Source organism: Typopeltis vanoorti, chromosome 11, assembly GCF_054136105.1.
Source record: "Typopeltis vanoorti isolate ZY-2024b chromosome 11, IOZ_Tvanoo_1.0, whole genome shotgun sequence".
NCBI lineage: Eukaryota > Metazoa > Arthropoda > Arachnida > Uropygi > Thelyphonidae > Typopeltis > Typopeltis vanoorti.
In genome coordinates this window covers 15,103,688-15,125,979 of record NC_143559.1, presented here as the reverse complement: position 1 = coordinate 15,125,979, position 22,292 = coordinate 15,103,688, and the positions used below count along the sequence as shown (strand labels likewise).

General features: G+C 35.0%; 1 protein-coding gene across 1 annotated transcript in view; it reads right to left on the bottom strand.

The window, feature by feature from the left end:
* Positions 1–7,290, bottom strand: part of ATPsynC (ATP synthase, subunit C) — a 40,459-nt gene extending 33,169 nt beyond the window's left edge. The window contains exons 1-2 of the mRNA XM_090400417.1: positions 7,222–7,290; positions 879–955 (exon numbers count right to left, since the gene is read on the bottom strand). Coding sequence (XP_090256543.1) covers positions 879–923 — 45 coding nt within the window. The 5' untranslated portion in view covers positions 924–955; positions 7,222–7,290. The remainder of the gene's footprint in view (positions 1–878; positions 956–7,221) is intronic.
* Between the last annotated feature and the right edge of the window lie 15,002 nt (positions 7,291–22,292).

The window sequence follows — 22,292 nt, the reverse complement described above, 5'->3', positions numbered from 1 at the left end:
TTTTTTGGCAAGTTTAATTTAACTGAATATTTTATTTAAAATGTATATTACAAGAATTGTAATATAAATAACATTACCGATTTTAATTAAATGAAGCTTAAATAACTTGAGCATTTATGGGAGGGTTATAAAAAATGTGAGACCTCAAGAAACTAAACCCCATTTTATAGACTTCAGAAGATGCAGTTTCATAATAGTAACGTTTTCTCGTGCTATATCAGAACCTTTCAACCAGTCATACCAGTTTTGATACCCAAATTTAATGGAATGACACATGCCACTTTTTTTTAGGAAGAATTGAAAATCTCAGTACACATGGGTACTCAGTATATATACTCAGAAACAGGCAGTGAGATGATTTAACTTCAACGAAACCCCCCCTTTACTTCCCTTGTTTTCCACGATTTCAGACATTACTTCTGTCATGTATTATATCAATTGTATTATAATAAAAATCAATCTTCAAAAAATGTTAATACAAAAATGCAAAGACAAGTTATCAAAAATATATATATTATTTCTACCCACAAAAGGTTATAAAACTTAATACTAATTCAATGGGTGTGTGTGGAGGGGGGGGGGATTTCTTAAAATTACTATTATTTATTATTACTTTTTTTTTTTTTTGCATTTGTAATTTATCCTTCAATAATCCAGATTGCAAACATGAACTTTTCCAAGCCACTTCACACCTCCAATAAGGGTAGTAGTCTCACACCCAGCAATGAAATTCATCTTCAACATTTCAGACAATTACAAATATCTCATACCCAAGTGGGATTCAAACCTGTAACCTGCAGGTTGGACAGCAAGTATATCACCTTTTATTTATTATTCAGTTATTTAATTATTCATATAATATATATATAAAAACTCACCAAAGTCCTTGATACAGGAAATGCCAACCTAGCACAGCACAACATTATGAGAAGAAAAATGGACAGATGAACACGTACTATAAATGAATAATGCAAAGATATATTCTGTGTATATATATAATTATAAATTCTGTAACAAGAATATTTATTACCACTAAAATTTAAATCTCATTGTTGAATACAACAAGTTCAATGACATGAGCTTATTTTATCAGCATTCATTTGAAATATTAAATATTTCAAATATTCATTTGAAAACATATTCCAAATGGATTACTATTTATACTATAAAAAGCACATTAGCCTGAAGAATGAAATAAACAGCCAGATCACAGATTCTGTCACCTATCATCTTTTAGCTTCTGATGTCAGCCTAAGTGTGTGTGTGTGTCAGACTGGGGAGTATGATCTTTATTACTATCATAATTTGCTTCTGCTATATAAAAATATGATAAATGCATGTATTTATTTTTAACAGCCTATTGGCTCTTTATATTTAAGTAACTTAATGGATGCACCTGTTTGACAACTTGTATATCAGAGTATATAAGTTCTTTTTGCTATACCCTTTGGTATTAATTTGGTCTAGCTACTCACTGATGAAGCCTCAAAAAGGCTGAAACCGGTCTGGGTAGTGACCTCCCACCATAATGTAATAACAGCATACATTTCTTAGGAAATGTGTTTTTACATTATGGAAAATACCAAGAATAGCGATCAGAACTTTACCACCTTTGCTGTGAGTTGCCTGGTATTGTACTACGTACTAGGACTACTTGCATTAGCTCACGCTAGTAATCGCCAATACTTTTATAGTTTACTATATTCGGCATGAAACTCTCTGATTCCAATCTTTGAGTTTCTTATTCGGTTTTAAAACAATGTGGGATTTAATATCCCCTTAATTTAAATAACATTATTCTTTTTTTTCCTCCCTCCAGAAATCTTTATAACTGCATTTTCTTTTAAAGGGAAATTATCAGATCCCCAGACACATCATGAGCATCATGTATTACTTTCACTCAAGCAAAAAAGCAAGTTCTATAATTCCAGCAACAAATGAACATCTTACACTCCTAATTTCATCAAAATGAGAGGATATGAAAGGAGTGCTAAAAGAGGCAAGGAAGGGGGGGAAGAGAGAGAGAATTATTAGTCTGTTACTGAGACATGGTAGTACTGAGTTAAGAAAAAGGGCTATGATAGCAGTTGGATCAACTGCTATCATATCAATGTGCAAGATGTGTAAAAAATGAATGTAGCTTTTTAGATGTGAGGAGTCAGTCTGATGGTAGAAAAGTTTCAACAAGAGGGTCTGTTCTGCACTTGACTAGATTTGGCATCAGGAGCCTAATGAAATTATTTACTGAGGTGAGACCTAATTCAGGATCAGGTAAACTAGATCATCATGGGAAGAATGATGAAAATGTAATTTCAGCTAAGGCATGCACATGTCATAATATGAATGTCAAATAAGCATAGCTATAAATCTGATAAAAGGATGGACCTATCACCAGATAGGTCACTTATCCCTGAATCCTCTCCAGCATCTCCCAGGTGACCAAATCCATGAAGAGTAGGGAAGATATGGCTGAAACAGCCTTATAAGAAGGGGTAACAACCTCACTATTTGTATTTATGTGTTTTTTTCAACATCAAAGTAATTACTTGAACCATTTTGCCAAATTTTGCAATATGCCCTCTGAACTTCAAGTCTCTCTCTCTCCACCTTTATCCCCCAAGTCCCAAGAATCTTGACACACCATGGATGTACAATAAGGCTTAGAAACATTTATGCTCCATCCAATGGAACAGTTAGACATTCTTCCTGGAAATGCAGCCATATTTATAAAGTGCCTACTATCACAGCAGCTGGAGAATAGAATTTTAATGAAACCTTGCATTAGACAAAATAGGAGTAAACTATTTTGTCTAAAACCATTAAACTGTTGGAGGTTTAATGGAATATTTACAGCACTAGGAAAGAATTAAAACTAATTTTAATGCTTCCAATATTTCGTCTCAGTCAGTGAGACATCTTCGGAGATTACAAATAACTCTTGTAAATGAAACACATGGGTGACTCTAAAGTCCTATCTATGGGTGTTTATTGGTGGTCTAGGATGTAAAGTGGACCTCTGATTTTTGAAAGTTTTATGCATCCATATTTATTTAAATTTGGTTGATTTCTGAGTGCTACTGCAGATTGTAAAACACAGTCTTTCCTTTTTGAATTTATTATGGTGGAGCAGGTGGTTTTCTTCCAGGAGACCCTGTGGGTTGTATTCAATAAATAGTCTGCTAGGCCAGATTGACCATATTGAAAGAGAGGTTTCACTGGAACAAAGATTATAGGCTGTATTGATTAGAGTTTTAATAATACCATATTGTTGAAAGGGGTGGTGGTGGGAAAGTCTGTGAATGTATCTGTCTGTGTGAGTGGGTTTTCTATATATACAGTGAAGAAAACATTACCATTAGGAAGGCATGTTACTAAGGTGTCTAGGAAAGGAAAACTATTGTTATTTTCCTTTTCCATCATGAACTGGATTATTGGATGTAGACTATCGAGGTGACTGAAGGAGTCTAATGTGTCTGGGCCATGAGGCCAAATAGAGAATACTTCATCTACATATCTTAACCAGATAGAAGGTTTGAGAGAGGCAGAGTCTATGGTTTCTTTTTCAAAATTTTCCATGTAAAAATTGGCAAGAGAGAGAGAGAGGGGAACCCATTGCAGTTCCCTCTGTTTGTAAATTTTGTTCTTCCAAGAAAAATAACCAGAACTGATGGCAAGGAAAATAGATCTAAGATATCCAAAGGAAAAACGTTTTTTAACAGTGCTAAGGTGTCATTTAAGGGAACATTAAGTTAGATTTTCAATCAAGTTTTTAAATGGGTAGTTCATATATATATATATATATAGGATGCGGTAAGTCCAGTGAGGGAGATAAGAGAGTTAGGCAGCTGTTTTGACAATTTGTAGCATGGCGCATCAATGGCATCTATTATAGGTCTTAGAGGGGAATTAGGTTCGTGGATTTTAGGTAAACCATATATCTGGGTGGGGGAGGGGAGGCAAGAACCAAACGGTTTGAGTTTTTTTTGTACTGTCAAGGGCCAGGAAGATAAGTTTCTTAATTTTTTAAATAGTGTTTTTGTGGGATGTAGGAAGTGCAATCTCAGAGAATAATATCCATCCATTTTTCGTTTATATTTTGTGGCATTAAGGATGATTGTGGTATTACCTTATCCACTCTGGTGATGACGATACTTTTTTCTTTCTGTAACTTTCTGAGAACAGCGAGTTGGCCAGAAGATAAATTACTTTTTTTTTGGTGGTGAAGACTGGGAGAGGATATTGGCAACATCAAGTCTGATGTTGTTGGCTATTCCCAGAGCTAAGTGACAGATTCTGCATTCGATGTTGTACATTATATCTAGCAACGGCACTTCTTTCAGTGCAACGGCAAAATCGTGGCTGAGAATTAGGGCACTAACAGCATTTTCGTTGAGACTTTTTGAAGGCAGATTCACTATCATATGGAGCAGTTGAATTCATGGTTGATTTAGATTTACACTTAGTGTTATACTTTTTGATATGCTTATTTTATTTTATTTTTTTGGAATTCTTTTTGTGGAAGATTTTCTGAATATCTGAAAGAACGGATCAAAGTTCAGGGTTGAGTATTGCAGAGAGCTCAGATTGTAATGAGCCGATGGCAACCTTAATGCCACAGAATATAATCGCAAAACTGAATATTATTCTTTGAAGTCATGCTACCTACATCCCACTAGATCACGATCCCACATAAACGCAAGTTAAAAAACATACTTAAAATTTTATTTTGTAATGTCCTGGAAACTGGACATAACAAAAAAAAAACCTTCTGTTCTTGTCCCACCTTCTTCCCATTTCTTGGCCACTGCTTCGGAAGGATTTCAGAAATGCCATCACCATCCCCTACATCTGGGGCACATCAGAAAAAATAGCCAAGTCTTCAAAAAAAGTACACCCTCTACTCACCTTTGAAGCACGACAAGAAACTTAATACCCTTATGTGGTCTACCAAAGATCAGCTCCCCCACCTCTCTCAGTGCCTGGAGTATATAAAGTACCCTGTTCCTGCAAGCTGGCATACTTTGGACAGACAGGTAGATCAACGACTATCCACACAAATCCTACATCTGCAATCATGACTATGGTCAATCTGGCCTTGCAGACCATTTATTGGATACAACCTAGAGCCAACTTTTCCACTATCTAGAGATCCACCAGTTAATTGATGCCCACAGGTATAGATTTTGCAAATTTTCAGAATATTTTATCATGTCTCACATCAAGACCTGCTCCATAAATTACTACCATTTAGTCTACTTGCAGCTGAGTAGCAAGCTTTTTTTTTTTTTCAGGATGACGGTTCCCTCTCTTCAAGGTTCTCCATCAATGCAGGAATGTCTCAAAAATCTGTTCTCTCACCTACCTACCTTCTTTTATAGATAAATAACCTACATTTAATCACCACTAATCCTATCCACAGCAAATTTGATGAGAGTACACTCCATTTATCATTATCATTTGACAAGCAATGCAGTACTCTGACATCCCAAGCTTCAGGATCATCTGCAACCAGTGGCTTAAATGCTAAATGGCATGCCATGCCACCCTTCAATGAGGAAAGGATAACCTGTTTAGTCCTCTAATGCTACCAAAAGCACTTTTGCCATTTTTTTTTCTTCTATTTTTTCACAAAAGGGACATTAGCTCACTTACTCTTACCCTAAGTAATACACAAATGACTACTGGATCAAATCTCACATCTTGGACTGCCAATTTACCTTCAGTCTCCTCCAGCATAACACATTACAACACAGCTTTCTCGGCCTCTAAATTAAAAAAAAAACTATGCATTGTTTTCAACTAGATCAGTAAAAGGGACCAAGTTATGCAGTCCACAGGATCCTTCCTTCCCTCACTGATTTACTTCAACCACTACCTCACATTGTTCAGCACTGTATCTTTTATACAGGTACTTCCATGGCAAGTGTTCCAACTGTCGGGCCTGTAAAGATGAGCAGACACTGCTTGATGTCCCTTATCAATCCAACGGAAAATACACAACCTCTTTCTCATCTTCTTCATTTATTCTATTATTGTTATTATTATGTGACACCTCCAGGGAGTCCAAAGACTCATCGAGGGAGAGTGGGCCAACAGCATCGAATGATTTATCCCTTCCAACTACTAACCATGCTCAAACTTGCTTAACTTTTTGCAAGCCATTACTAGCAGAGGCTCTACGAATCAACCAACCTTTGCTTAACCAAGAGATTCGTAAGAAAAGGATCTATCTACCTCTATTCTCTGGAAAAGTTCATGAAGTGTTTCCCAACATCTACAATCTTCAGCTCTTTAAGAAATCCCCCCAACCCATCACCTGTATCATACACACCGCCCTGATGTGCTTAAGTTCAACTGTTGGTGTACTACTTCTACTAGGAAAAAGTTCTTTATCTATAGAGAATTTTATTTAATGCAAAAAAAAAAAAAAATACATATTTGCTAAGTAATATCGTTTTCATTTTTTTTACAATTTTTAATATTATTATTATCAAGATCTCCATGGAGTCATAAGATCCAGTGTAGAAAAATTATATCATTTATTATAAATAATGCATGATATGGAACTCCAAAAACCAGATAAATTTGCATTATACACTTTCTTCTTCGTGAAAATAACCGGTATCGATATTTATATTTGGAAATGATGAAATTATTAATTCAGCCAACTGAGTCCAATACTGAAAGGCCATTAAAAAACATTGATTTATAAACCTTACCTTGCTCTCCAGTGGTGGGAAAAGATATAACCGCATCTTTTTTTTTAACTAATATTCGGTTATGTGAACACGTTGGTCGCAAGATTTTTTTTTAAGGGGGGGGGGGGAGTGCTTGGCTATTCCCTCCAGATTTCTAATCCAACATTCACTATTACTAAAATTTCTGATTAAATTAAAAAAAAAAAAAAAGTATCAGCGACTTAGCGGATGTGGTACATTTAAAATCCAGCTGTTCTCGTCATGTGAAGTAAAAGATTAAAACTTTTTAGAGATGTTAATTTTCGTCACGTTCAACAGAGAAAATGGTGCCCCATTAAACATGGCGATTACATCTATGCCGGCAGCATATTATTATGAAATATAAAAATCGCCAATCATGTGCAAATAGCTATAATTTCACACTTCTTTCTATGGCAGTTTAGTATTTCCCGCTAATCTTTTCTAAATAATTTTCAATTAAGGTTTTCATAAATATACTAACAGTACTTTTACAAACACTTACAACAACGAGAGGTCAAGACGAACAGTACAACCTTGTAATACGACTACAAGACGCATGCGTAAAAAAATAGTTAAAAATATTCAGAAATACACCGAGGCCAAGTTCGACCACGGTTCGGTGCAGCACAAAAAGGGAATGTTTAAATGTCTTTTGGTGTGGTGATATTAATATGACCATTACCAATAGAGATATAAAGCTTCACCATTCGTACTATAAACAAATTTTTAAAGAAATGCAATACTTTATATTTACACTGTTTTTTTTTTTTTATTTTATCAGTGACAGAAGAAAAAGGGAAACGAGTCTGAATTTCCCTTCCCAAAAGTATTGTGAATTATCAGTTAAACAAGCGTTTCCTAGATTTTTCCAACGATGGAACACTTCACAAATTCTGAAATTTTCACGGAACACCTTGGTTATTTTGTAATGTATTAATAATTAATTCTGGCATAATCATAAAAGTATTAGTACACTTAGGTATACAGTGTGGCATATTGACAAATATAAAATTACATTTAAATCAGTTATCAATTACTGGACTAATGCAATCTTGTTGCATATTGTATGTTCCTCAGGCCAACATCATTAAATTAATTTGTGCTGGTATTCATTGACATGTCCCATTCTGATCACCAAAAATTTATCATATAAATACTTACGAGTGAATGCAGCATTTTTCTCCTGTGTGCTGGTAATTTTCCCCTCCTTTTGTACATCCTGGAGATCGCTTTGTGGGCTGGAGGTAAATGAATCACTATCTGTTCCGTCACAATAAGAGATTTCTTAACACCAAAATTAAACAAAGTCCCTTGTCTCATTCATTTTAAAATTTAAATCTGAAGCCTATTACTTATAAAAAATCACGGCACTACGGTTTCGAAACGAGCACTTCCACCCTACAATACGAACTTGCAAAGAAATTATTCAGTATTACTAGATTTAAGAAGCGGATACAGACTACCTTGATCTTCAATTTCAGTGGAAAAAATTTCTTTATACTTCCTTGCTGATTGGTCACTAACATTTGCAACACAGATGTTATTTCGTTTCAGTTTTGAGAACAGAGGATACGCTGCCCACTGTTGTAATCGGCTTGCTGGCAATTTTTATGACCGGTCATAAACAACAGTATTCCCTTTCCCGAATTACTTCCATGTTTAGCCAAAGCCAGCAAAGGTTGGTTGATTGGTAGAGTCTCTACTACTAACGGCTCATGCAAAAAGTTATGCAAGTTTGAACGCGGTTAGTAGTTGGAAGGGTTAATCGTTCGTTGGCACACTCTCCCTTGATAAGTCTTTGGACTCCCTGGAGGTGTCAAATAATAATAATAATAAATCCTTTAAAAATACATAGCTTGGTCACTGACATCATGGAACACTCATTCACTTTCTGCAGAACACAATTTGGGAAACCCTGAGTTAAACAACAGCAAAAAAGAAAACGAAACTTAATCAATATGATGTTTGGAATTATAATAGAATAATTATTTATATAATAATTATTATTTTATTATTTACTAATATTTATAATTATTCCATATAATTATTTATATATAATAGAATGATTATAATTATTATAATAGAATAGTTAATGATAGTAATTTATGAAAAACTAAAGCACATGTCATTATTATTATTATTATTATTATTATTATTATTATTATTATTATTATTATTATTATTATTATTATTATTATTATTATTATTATTATGAGAGCCTGTGTAGCTCAGTAGAAGTGGCGTTTGCACTCTACAGCGCTTGACCGCACGAAGAAAGGATTTGGTAGTTCAAATCTAGTTGCCGACTAGAGGAAATTTTTCTAAGCCTTTTTTCGGTCGGTTCCCGAGTTAGTCAATCTCTGGAATGGGCTAGCCGGTTTATTTCTCCAGGAAACTCGGGTTTTTCGTCCCGTAAACTCAAAAAATTCGACCGTAGAGCCCACACTATTTTCAGACATTAAAAATATTGTGTTAGGGTTAGAGACCACGAGATGGCGACACTAGCTTGCCGCCTTCTTCACTGCGTACCGATGAATCAGTGATAGCCTTGGGCCAGCTATCTCTCTGATTGGCTAACAGTGGAGTTTGAACTGTACACCCAGTCTCCAAAAGTTAGATAGGATAAACGGCCCCGCCTACTCCCTATACGGGAACAACATAGACGTTAGCTGATTTTTTATTTATTTTTTTATTATTATTATTCGACACACGGTGGTATCGCTGTTCCCGTTTTTTATAGTTTTAAAGTGGTTCCAACTTCTGTTTTTAATTTCAAAGTGTTCCCAAATAACTCTACTTGTCATACCGAAGACAGTGATATAAAATTCACCGAAATCAGCAAAGAAGAAATCAAATTTTGAAGAGTTTAAAAGTGAACAGAGAGGACTGTGGTCAACAACGAGCGAAGAACGATGGACGTCGCCATCTTTACAATCACACTACAGTTGCTCAAAGGAAGAAGGGTAAGTTATGAAGTGCATCAAATATCTGAAGGATTTATCGTCCGACGGAAATCATATAACCTGTAGGAAATGCAGTAGGATTCTACACTGTACATGTGCCGGCCTTTCAGAAACAACCTGGCAACGTAAAACCATTGCAACACGCGAGGAATGAAAGTGTCTACTCTTCAGGAAGAACCAAGAAACGCACCTAAGGCACCCACCTACAACGCAGCCGATTATACCGGAGGCAATATCAGACGACGAACTGAACAGACAAAAAAATACAGGTGAGTCCTATAATTTGAACTCCTTAAATATACTAATAGAAAACGGTCTAGTGACTATTAAAGCCAGCTTAGTAGATCTTGTGCAAGAACTCTTTGACAAACTGAACGAACAAATAGCAAAAAAAATCCAGCGATATGAAGATTTGGGCAAACATAATAATTTAGCAGTGATAGAAATGTTGCAAACGGTAAAAGACACTAAAATCAGAATTATAGCGTTAACCGGTAACACAATTTGATGAAAGAGACATCTGCACTCTGTCAAGAACTTGAGTCCCTAAAATTACAATACGAACGTTTAAATCAGCAACAACATAACGGTGTTCCTGAAACTACACTTACAGAAAATCTCAGGGACGTAGTTTTAAAATTAGACCATGCAATTGATATCCCCCTACAGCTTAACAACATTCAGACCATAAATTGGATTCCCTGGGAAGAGCAAAAACAAAGGCTTGCCACATAGTTCGTCTTACAAGCAAGTTCACAAGAGACAATCTCATAAAAGCCAGCAGACAGAAAATTACAATTGCCAAGGACTTGAACGCATTGCAAGACAATACACCAATCTTCCTATTCGAATATTTAACACCATTCAACCAGAATCTGTTGTACCAAGCAAGAAAAGCAAAAACAGAAAAAAATTACCAATTTTTGTGGATCAGAGACGCCAAGATATTCTTGAGGAAGTCACAAACTTCAAAGCTGATACAAATCAAAAGCTCAGAAGACAAAGAAAGACTGCCACAGTGAAAAAAGTCTCCTACTTAGTTCAAAAAGAAGACCACAAGAAAAATGAATGTGAACCATCAAGACAGATGTAATAACACCTGAATATATTGACAATTTCACTTTGATCAGACCTTTTGATATCATTCATTTGACCTCTCAAACATCAACCTACTTCCAACACATCAATCAACTCAATAAAAAATATCTAACCGGTGTCATCCTCAGATAAGCTTATTAAAAAGCTTCGAGGATGCAAGCTGAGACATTACATCACAATCGAGATCAAGAGAAAGAAAAAAAAAGTTATTACATTGAAGTGCTGTAGTTACAGCGCTAAAATATATTAAATGCAAAAATTGTAAAATATAACATTGTTATACTATAAATACTGTTAAAAATGTAATCTTATTCAATTGCAAACTATAAATTATCATCTATAATAACTATTATTAACACATTATACAAGAAAAGAAATATTTGTATGAAATTCATTGTAAAAAAAAAAAAAAAAAACTAGAGCAACATGTTTTGTAAATGCATGATACGCAATCAAAATTTTAATAATAAAAAGCATTGAATTAAAAAAATAATATCATTATTATTATATGTATGTACTCATATTTATAAATTTAGGGACACAAAAACACGTGTGTTTTTGTGTCCCTAAATTTACAAATATGAGTGCTGATCACCGTGTAACCTTAAAAGAAAGAATTATATGTATGTAATTTTTAAATTTTGTAATTTCTATAATTTTATAAAATAATTATTATATGTATGCAAGACATAATAAAGTGCTTAAAATTATTATTATTATTATTATTATTATTATTATTATTATTATTATTATTATTATTATTATTATTATTATTATTATTATTACCCTTTCCACACTATAAAGAGTAAATTTTACAGTAATATCTCACAGCAGTAGGGCTACAGTAAATCCTGCCGAACATATTCAACAGGAAAGCGTTAACTGTGTTGTTTTCGAATCTTTAAATAATTGGACAGATAACTTTTATACAAATTCTGAATCACCATACTACACACAAACAAAAGAATCATTAAGAAATACTGGCATACACTATGAACCCTACTCAGTGCCGAATTTACGTATAAGCTAAAAAAGTTGCAGCTTAGGGCCTCCCAATATGCCGGGGTCTCAAATAAAAATACAAAAAGACCAGCTGATGTAATTTAAAACAGTAGGGGCGTCTGGGTTTTGTATAGCTTAGGGTCTCAGCAAAGTCCAAATCCGGCCCTGACCCTACTCAATAACATCCTGACGTATGTCAATGATCTATTCTTGGCCGAAGTTTCTATAGGTGAAACAGAAGCATCTACGTATAACATTAACAATTACGAACGTTACACATTATGTAACCACAAAAAAGACGAGGCGGCATAATCGCATTGTAAAAGAAAAGTACACTGTGACCAAAACTGTAAGCGCTTTCGAACATGCAGAAACAACACATTTAGAAATCATGACTAACTACAACCACAAATACACGATAAACACAATATAGAGACCCCAGATAAATAGCCTCTCAGCTTCCTAGAAGAACTAAAAACATGGCTAAAAGACATCAACAATTTCACAATAGATAGACGTACCCTAATAGGTGATATTAACATTAACACCCTCGACCATGGCTCTCCAACTACTAACACATATTTTGACATATTAAGTCAGTACAACATAAACTCGACTATAAGCTCCCCAACAAGAGAAGAAATTCTAAACGACTCACTAACACGATCATGCATAGATCAAATAAATATACGGGCCACTATTACACAAAACATCATCGGCAATCACTATCAAATTAGCTGACCACTACTTTATCGAAACTTCATTCCACAAGACCACCGTTACATTCCCTAGATGATATAAACCGCACTAGACAAACCCCACTCTACAATCATAGCAAAAAGTATTGCTGATAATCTTATAAAAGACACAAACTGGAACAAACTACTTACTATAAATGATCCAATAACTTTATACGAGAGCCTAAAATTTCTATTTACAGAGATGTACAGAAAGGCAACAAAACACCAAAGAAACAAGAGATATGCACTAAACAATTCCTTGATAAATCCATGATATCCTTAACAGCATTGCAATAAAAAACATTCCATGAAGAGAGTAAATAATGTCACCTACTATATTCACCTAAAATATTGTACAAAAACACAAGAAACCAGCTAACAACTAAAATTAGAAGCACAAAAAAAAAGATACTACTTTCAGAAATTAGCAAAATACAGTGCCAATATGAAAGAGACATGTTCTAGACTTAATGAACTAATAACCCGAAAAAGGAAAACCTCCCCACAATATTTTATCACCAATAACTTCGGTCAGGAGAAGAACCAGGAGGAACTCGCAGATTCATGTAATTACACCTTCATAAAAAACATATAACTTGTAGTTTAACAGCAAACTATTGTTTGCTGTTAAACAACAAGTTCAACAGCAAACAATATACTTTCCTCCTGCATCCAAATTGGAATTGAAAGATGCTGTCTCACAATTAAAGCAAAAGACGAATCCATGAATTGACGAAAATAGACTCAGACAGCTCCTAACACATTTTGCAAAATTAATCTTGTACTTCTGAAACTTTTGAACATTGATATTCGACACTGACGCTATTATCAAACAACTAAAAACAGCGATAGTTAAACCTATCTACAAATGTGAAAAATAAATGACGTTCACAACTACAGACGTGTCATCTCTAAACTTCTTGAAAAAGTGATACACACAAGGCTAAAAAACTACTTACAGAAATATAGCATCATCTCACAAAAGCAGTATGGTTTCCAGAAAATGAAGAGCACAGCCATATTATTAGAAACCATTACAAACAAACTAAATAAAACTCTCGATAAAAACAAATTTGCTATCCTCATACTCCTTGATCTTACCAAAGTTTTTGATACACTTGACCATAAAATACTGCTGACGAAACTTTACTCAGTCGGAATAAGAGGGATATGGTATATCTGGTTTAGGAATTATCTCAGACAGAACGCAAGTAACAAAAATAGGCACATATCGCAGACAGGAAATGCAAATAATACAGTACGGTGTCCCTCAAGTAGCAATATTATCACCCACACTATTCAAGATATACATAAATGATATTCAAAATTTGGCCATAGAGAGTAAAATATATCAATACGCATATGGCAAAAAACGACTAACAGTACACACAGAGAGACATAAACACGGCACTCTTAAAAGCACAATATGACCTAAACAAAACAACTAGCTGCTTCTACTACAGTTCAATAGCAGAAGTAACGATATATAATGATATATAGTCACAAATAACATTGCATTAACCATGGAAGCTGCCACTGTTCCGAAATCAATCCCGTAACACACGCTAAATACATTGGTTTATACGACAACCACCTTAGATGAAGTAAACATATCGAATAACATCATAACAAAAAACCCAATATTGCTGGAAAACTCTTCGAAGCAAAATTTATGATGAAACCAACGTAAAAAAGCTCATATATCATGGAATTTGTGAAACAATGTTAAAGTATGGTATAACAGTTTACGCAAACATAGCAAACAGTCACATCATATTTAGAAAAACTTTGCCGGATAATCGTTTCAATGATGCTTTGGAGACCCATTACACTCAAGGAATTAATCGAACCTCAAATGGCAAAATACAGAATCCTGAGTATACAGAAACTAAAACACTATTTCAACAACGCTTACCGTAATAACAAAGAAACGTATTTCATAACCAGATCAAACAAAGTAGGCATTATAATAATTTGTATGGAGCTACCATGAGAGAGAGCATCTTTTACCCACATTACTCAACAACTGGCTAATAGTAATAACAGTAATAGAACATTAAAAGCCGAACTATGGAAATTGTATCAGCATACTTAGGACCGCAACAATTACCTTGCATTTCCCATAAAACATACTAATCACAGTAACAAACGCTAATAAAAACAAAAATGAAAAATTTAATTCATTTAATCCCACTGGCTTCAGAAAAGCTGACTTAAGCTTCGAAGTCACTGGACTACTCTGCCTCATTATATTTTTACTGCGAATATTAGCATCTAAATCATTTTCACAATATATCAAAATATTTGTGAAAATGGGACGTAGAGCTAGATACTCGAATTGGCTTAGCAAGCTCAATATTGCGGGAGCTTGGCCGTTCGGTAGTACTGAAGCGGGAGTTAAGCCAGAAGGCAAAGCTGGCTGTCTTCAATACAGTCTATGTCCCCATCCTCACCTATGGTCATGAGAGGTGGGTAATGACCGAAAGAATGCGGATACGAATCCAAGCGACTGAAATCAGGTTCCTTCGAGGGGGTTGCGGGGCTGACAAGACTCGACAGAGTCAGAAGCTCTGCAATTCGGGAAACCCTCAATACTCAACTGCTGCTTCGCCGTGTTGAGAGATCACATATACGTTGGTACGGGCACCTGGTCAGAATGCCACAAGAGAAGCTTCTTCAGCAGGCCCTCTTTGCCAAGCCAGAGGGTGGGAGGCCACATGGAAGGCCAAGGACTCGCTGGATAGATTATATCCAAAACCTTGGGTGGACAGGTTTGGGAATCCCACCTGAGCTTGGTGGCAGAGGATCGTGACCATTGGAAGTTCCTCTTGCAGCTGTTGCCCCCACAACCCAATTAGGAAAGATGGGCCTTGAAGATATATGTATGTATGTATATCAAAATATTTCAGTACTTTAGGTCACATTACCCTATTATGCAAGCAATCAAATCTGAAATTATTATTATTGGAACGAAGTGGAGGGCACTCCTATTCATTTATATATCAATTCCATTCCTTTGCTTTATATAAGATACATACATATACTCAAATATACTTAATTATTCAAATGACGTTCTTAGTCTTTTACAAACCGTATTTTAAATAAAACAAAAAACCGAAGTGTTTATTGCATAAAACAAGTAAATTAATAGTAATATTAAAATTACCAAATATAACGTAATAGTATTATCTTCGAGTGTTCGTAGATAGCAAGTTGAAGTTTACGGGCTATGTCGTAAAGATTGAAAATAGAACTCAAGGATGTAATTTATCAACGCCTTTACTGGGCGTTGATAAGACCTCACTTGGACTATTGTGCACACATCTGGTCTCCTGATTTCTATTGTGATTTTGATATAGTGGAGAGTGCAAAGGAGAGTGTTAAAATGATAACAGGATTGTGGAGTACTGATTATGAAGACAGACTGAGAATTTGCAGACTGAAGAGACTAGCAAACAGCAGAAAGAGGGATAACATGATTGAGATGTAGAGACTTCTGAAAGGGTCATTTAGTATTTAAGTTGATGGAATATTTCAGTTTCTGGAGGGTGGGGAAAGTAAAAGAGGGCATCCTTGTAAGCTAAGAATGAATTCTACTAAAAATGGGTGGGGGATTAGATTTTTCTCTCATAGGGTGATGTGTGATTGGAATGAATTGTCATTGGATGTTTTTGTGTGCAAGCAGTGTAAATGATTTCCAGAACTATGGTGCATGTAGTATGTGGCCTCCCTCAATGAATCTCTGATTCCCTTGAGGTGTCGCTAAAAAAATCAGCAAAAGCCTTTTTATTCCAGTGTAAGAAGTAGGTGAGGCGATTTTAGCCCTATGTAAGTTTTCGAGACTCAGAGCAGTTCAATCTCCACTGGGAGCCAATCAGAGATAGCTGGCCCAAGGGTATCAGCAATTTAATCGGCATGAAGAGACAGATAAGAAGTGTCGCCATCTCGAGGTCCCTGACCTTAAAACAATATTTTTTTTTTAGAAATAGAATAGGTTCAACGGACGATACTCATGAGTTTCCGGGAAGAAAAACCCGAGTGTCTGCAAGAAAAAACCCGCTTACCCGTGCCAGAGATCGCATAACTCGTGAACTAGTCGGAAAAAGGCTTAGAAAATGTTGTTCTAGTCAGCGACTGGATTTGAACCCAAGTCTTGCTTCTTGCAGTCAAGCACCATAGAGTGCGAACGACACTTCAAATGAGCTACACAGGCTTTGGAGTTGTCTCTTAATAATAATAATAATAATAATAATAATAATAATAATAATAATAATAATAATAATAATTATGAGCTTGTGGAAGTGGTGTTTACACTTCTCAGTGCTAAACCGTCTGAAGAAACAGCATCACTAGTTTGATTCTAGTGATGCCCTTTCTTCAGACGGTATAGCATCTTAGATGAACTTTTGCTAAGCCTTTTCCGACCGGTTCCCGAGTTAGTCGACCTCTGGCAGGGGCAAGCAGGTTTATTCTCCCTCTTGCTCGTGAAACGGAACGAAAATCCCGGAATTCGGGATTTTCGTTCGTAAACTCAAAAAATCGACTGTGGAATCTACACTCTTTTTAGACATTAAAAATATTGTGTTAGGATTAGGTACTACTAGATGGCGACACTTGTTAGCTGTCTCTTTATTATGTGGCTCTTAATTAGTGATAGCCTTGGGCCAGCTAGCTCTGATAAGCTACCAGTTGAGACTGACCTGCCCACTCAGTCTCCGAAAGGTGCTAAAATGGCCTCGCCTACTATATGGAAATAAAGGGCAATTTTTATATTTGGTTTATTATTCTGATTTTCTTCTTTTGAATTTTGATAATTATTACGTGACATCTCCGAGCAGTCCAAGGACTCATTGAGGAGAGATAATCCACCACCTACACATAACGCCATCTATTGCCGACCACCACTATTATTTTTTCTCTGTAAATGCTTGTGTTCTCGTGGCCGATTTGTCTGTATGCAGGATGAAGATCTCGAGTTTCTGGGAGAAAAACCCTGTTACGTCCGTGTGAGAGCATTTAACTCAATTTCAATTGAAAAAATCCATCAGACCCTTGAAGAGAATTATATTTCGGCCTTTTTCAATCGAAGGGTGCAACGTGAGGTTGTTCTTTCAGTTGCGCTATGGATGCACTTCTGTCCCTTATAATCTATACCATATAGACACTTTACACTTCACTCATCTAAAAGAGAAACATTTTTTATGTTAACTACTTGTCTTCTCTTGCTATTTAACTATTTTGGGGGATAAAAACATGACCTTCATTTAGATAAACACTGCAACATGAAAAAGAAAAACATGTTAAGATTCCTCTCCTGAAAGGAATGTGTTTTGCATTGTACAATATCGAGGCAATTAAAGTGAAGCCAACAGCCTTTATATACAAGTAGATTATTTGTGGAGATATTTCATACGCCAACTTTCTTTGCTTATACTTGAGTATAGAATCAAAGCAAGAATAAAATTTCTTCTCTAATATAATTTACTTGATAAACAAGCGAAAAATATTTCCATAACTATCTCTCATGCAGTGTATTTTAAGAGTATAAGGATAAATAATATTATTAGTTGTATATGGAAAATATATTTTTGCCTCGATTTAGCCAGAGTATCTTTCTGTGTCAAGCCTTTGCTAAGGGGACCTAAAAACATTTAGTAACTAAAAAGGTTTTAGTGACCCTTTCCAGAATGCATGGAAATATTCATATTAAGGAAGTTAGTCCTAAGTCACCAGTCTCTGTATACCAGTAGCCTGGTCATGAACATTTTTTCCTGCGCAATCAATATTTGCTTATGCTTGGGCATTAGGATCAGGCCCGGCCGAAGGTATTTTTGCGCCCCAAGTGCGAAGAAGAAGCCTTTGGGGCGCCTTTTAAAGGTTACAGAGATTTAATATTAAATTTACATACATTTTTACGAGGAGTTTCTCATGCTTTCACTGATAAAAAACCTTACATTTCGATTGTTCTGAATTTTCATGTATTTAATAATCTAAAGGCTTGATATAAAAATTAATATACATAATAATAAGATTAAAATGTCACTAATAATAAAAATAAAAATAATTGAATATAGTTACCTTGAATTTAATGCAAAAGTCACATATATATCTATTTACAAAAATTTTTGTTTCCGGGCTTTTGCAGATGATAAGTCGTGAATTTGATCTTCAAATTTGATATTTTTTATATATATTTTTTAAAGAACATCGTGTTCTATAGAGATAGTTGCCAGTCCTGTCAGTCGCTCTTGAGACATAGTTGATTTCAAATAATTTTGAATAAGTTTAATTTACAGAAACTTCTCTCACACAACGCTACAGTTATTGGGAGAGTTAACATCATTCTCAATGCAACAGCCATATTAGGAGCAAATGAATTGCAACACATATAATGGTGTCCAATCTGATTTTATTAAAGGGGACCGTGCTGTTATTTCCTCTAACATCAGTCTCGTTGATGTCATTTGAGTTTGTTAGTGCTGCTTGCAGATCCAAACATTTTTTTAAAAGTTCATCTTTAGAGAGGTTTTTTAATTTATTTACATGATATAGAAAACTGAATAAATAAATGTGGCTATATAATTGCATAACTCTTTCTTCTACGGAAATTATTACTACGACATGGAAATAAAAATATACTTTAAATGGCATCTTCATATCAATCAGGAGCAGAGGTAAACTTTTTTCGTCCAGGACGAATACGATTCTTTACGGAGAAAAATAATTGTACCTCCAGATCAACGGTAATTTTTTTGGCCTCTTCTAGGCATTCATCAAATGTAATGTTCCATCGATATTTCTTTAAGGTTTCTAGGGTTAATTTTAATGTATCAACAACTTGAGAAATGCATATTTTTTCTTCCTGTTAATACTTATCGACTATGTTAATGGTCTTTAAAATATTATACAGACAACGATACAGCAAATAAAACGGAAATTTTTCATTTGATTTGCCAATGTTTCTGCTTCTTGTCGAGAAATTGGATCAAAGGATGAATCTTGACTTATTTCATAAAAGGAATTATAAATTTCACCGGAATGAAACCTGAAAGGTTTGATCGCCACTATTGTATTTTCCCATCTAATTTCACTCAATGGCTTTAAAGTTAAGTTAGCAACATTTTAAAATAAAACAAACAAGTGTCTTGTAGATCCATTCATAAAAACATTGATATCCTGTATTAATCTAAAAAATGAAACACTGATATGAGATGATTTAGCAGCATCATTTACGACAAGATTCAAGGAGTGAGCATGGCAAGGAACAAAAAAAAGCTAGATTATTTGCACCAAGTATCCTTTTTTGAATACCCAAATGTCTGCCTTTCAAGTTTGAAGCATTGTCGTAACCTTGACCGCGCATATTACTTATGGGCATACCTGACTTTTCAAGTTCCATAAAAATTGCATCGGCATTTCTGATCAAGTTGTTCTCTCTACCGGAATGAAATTTAGCAAGTGCCCACAAATTTATGCCCCTTGATTGATGTGACGAAACGTATTATTATTGACATCTGTTCAATATTGCTTACGTCTGGTGTACAGTCAGTAACTATCGAATAATATTTCGCTTGCTTCAAATCTAATATCTTTTCGCACTGCCAGAGACATTAGCTGTATTAGTTCATTTTGGACAGTTTCCCTAAATAGTGATTATGGAGTTCATTTGATTTTATTCTTCGCAGATGCTCTGCCATCACGGAATGAAATTTTGTCAGCAGCCATTAATTGTAGATAATTACCATTGTTGCTTTCATGCAATCTGTCTGCTGAGCCCCTAAATGGGAGACATTGATGGGCGAGAAATTCGACTATAGCGAATAGCCTTTCTAATACTCTTGCCCATGACGAGTTTCAGCACTACAAAATTGGTTTGCAAATATGAATCTAATGTTTTATAACTAAAAACCGTTTTCTTGAGTTTTATCCATTTTTATGTGATTCAAATTGAATCGATGAGGTTTCATGGTCTTTAAGGGTTTGACTCCAATTTCTCCAGTTATTATAACCGTCCTCAGTAATAGAATTTTTGTAGAATTAAAGAGTTTACAAGAAAAAGCAAAATAATACTGCGTTTTTAATGGGCTAATAAACAAACCATATTCTATTAATCTTCTCTCCATTTCTCAGCTTCCTTTTGACGTTTGCAACTGAAAATCGTCGGTTATTTATATCTTTAGGGTAATTAATACCTGCTCTTGGCTTTGTTGATCCTTTTAAAACTGCCTCTAATCTAAATCAATCTGTGATAACAGATGGTCAGGTTGCAGGATCCGACATGTTATCAACGATTCCATAAACTCCAAGAACAGAATTGATCACACTATCTGCTTCTCCCGTAGACATATGCAAAGAAGGCTCATTTTTCTTGTCTTCGAGGACCACATTATCACTTATTACGGATTCTCTCAAAGCTAGTTCTTCTTTTAAGAATTTTTGTAAAGACCCAATTGCTTTTTCATTTCTAATTGAATCTGAGCTTTTCTCTTTCGATATTGGGCACCTGATATTTTTTACGACTAAGCATCTTTTGTTTAACTGTAAAGTAGAAATAGTATTTTAACTTTTTAAAATACTATTTCTACACGAAGTTAGACTTCGCTCAAAGTCTATCTTCGAGGTCGCTCGAAGTTAGACTTAAGTTCAAATCAAATTATTAGATATTTTTACGGCAATAATATTTAAAATAAAATTGCATCCTCTGGGCTTGGTCACTCGAAGTTAGACTTAAGTTCAAATCTAGTCGCCGACTGGAGGAACGTTTTCTAAGCCTTTCTTTGACCAATTCCCGAGTTAGTCGATCTCTGGCACAGGCAAACGGGTTTTCCTCCTGGAAATTCAGTTTTTTCATCGCGTAAACTCAAGAAAATCGACCTTAGCACCCACATTATTTCAGACAGTAACATATCTTGTTAGGGTCTGGTACCAAGAGATGTCAGCACTTGTTTGCCAGCCTCTTCATTGGTGGCTGCTATAATTAGTGATAGACATGGTCCAGCTATCTCTGATTGGCTACCGGTGGAGATTGAACTACTCACTCAGTCTCCAAAAGCTAGATAGGATATAAAGGCTTCGCCTACTCCCTATAAGGGAATAAAAGGAGTTAGCTGATTTATATTTATTTATTTTTTTGTAAATATCAATCAACGTCATCGTAACGATCAAATACTCTAATCTCCGTTAATTTCATTCCTCTAAGTTTATTTTTAACGAGTTGTGCAATTAATTCATTAAAAAACAAACATAAATTTATTATAAATTATATGTAATCAGTAAAAATTACTTGATGTCTCTGAGCCTTATATTTCAGAAAAATATTACTAATAGGATCGGAAATACAAAAAGAACAATTCCACAGCATGAAATAATTAACTTTACTTACCAAATACAGCCTTGATATCATTGAAACCGACCGCTTTGGAAAATTAACTTTTTAACAAACAGTTAATGTAAAATCACAAAATTTAATTATCAGATGATTTAACCCTTCCCGGCCATTATCGTTCAAATACGCATCCTCATGCGCTTCGTATCCATCATATATTTCAATGTAATATCAATGGTATTGCAATTTTAATATGCACTTCGCATCCATGATGACCTTGACGTCTATAGACCTCTTGACCGGTAACGTGGTTTAATTCCTCTTGAAATTAATACACGAATTATGCAACCACAAATAACTAGAGACGAACTCTCACTACTAATGCTGTGAGAACGACAGGCCGAATGAGACTAATCTCCTAAAAATGCTTCCCTTTTGCAGGACA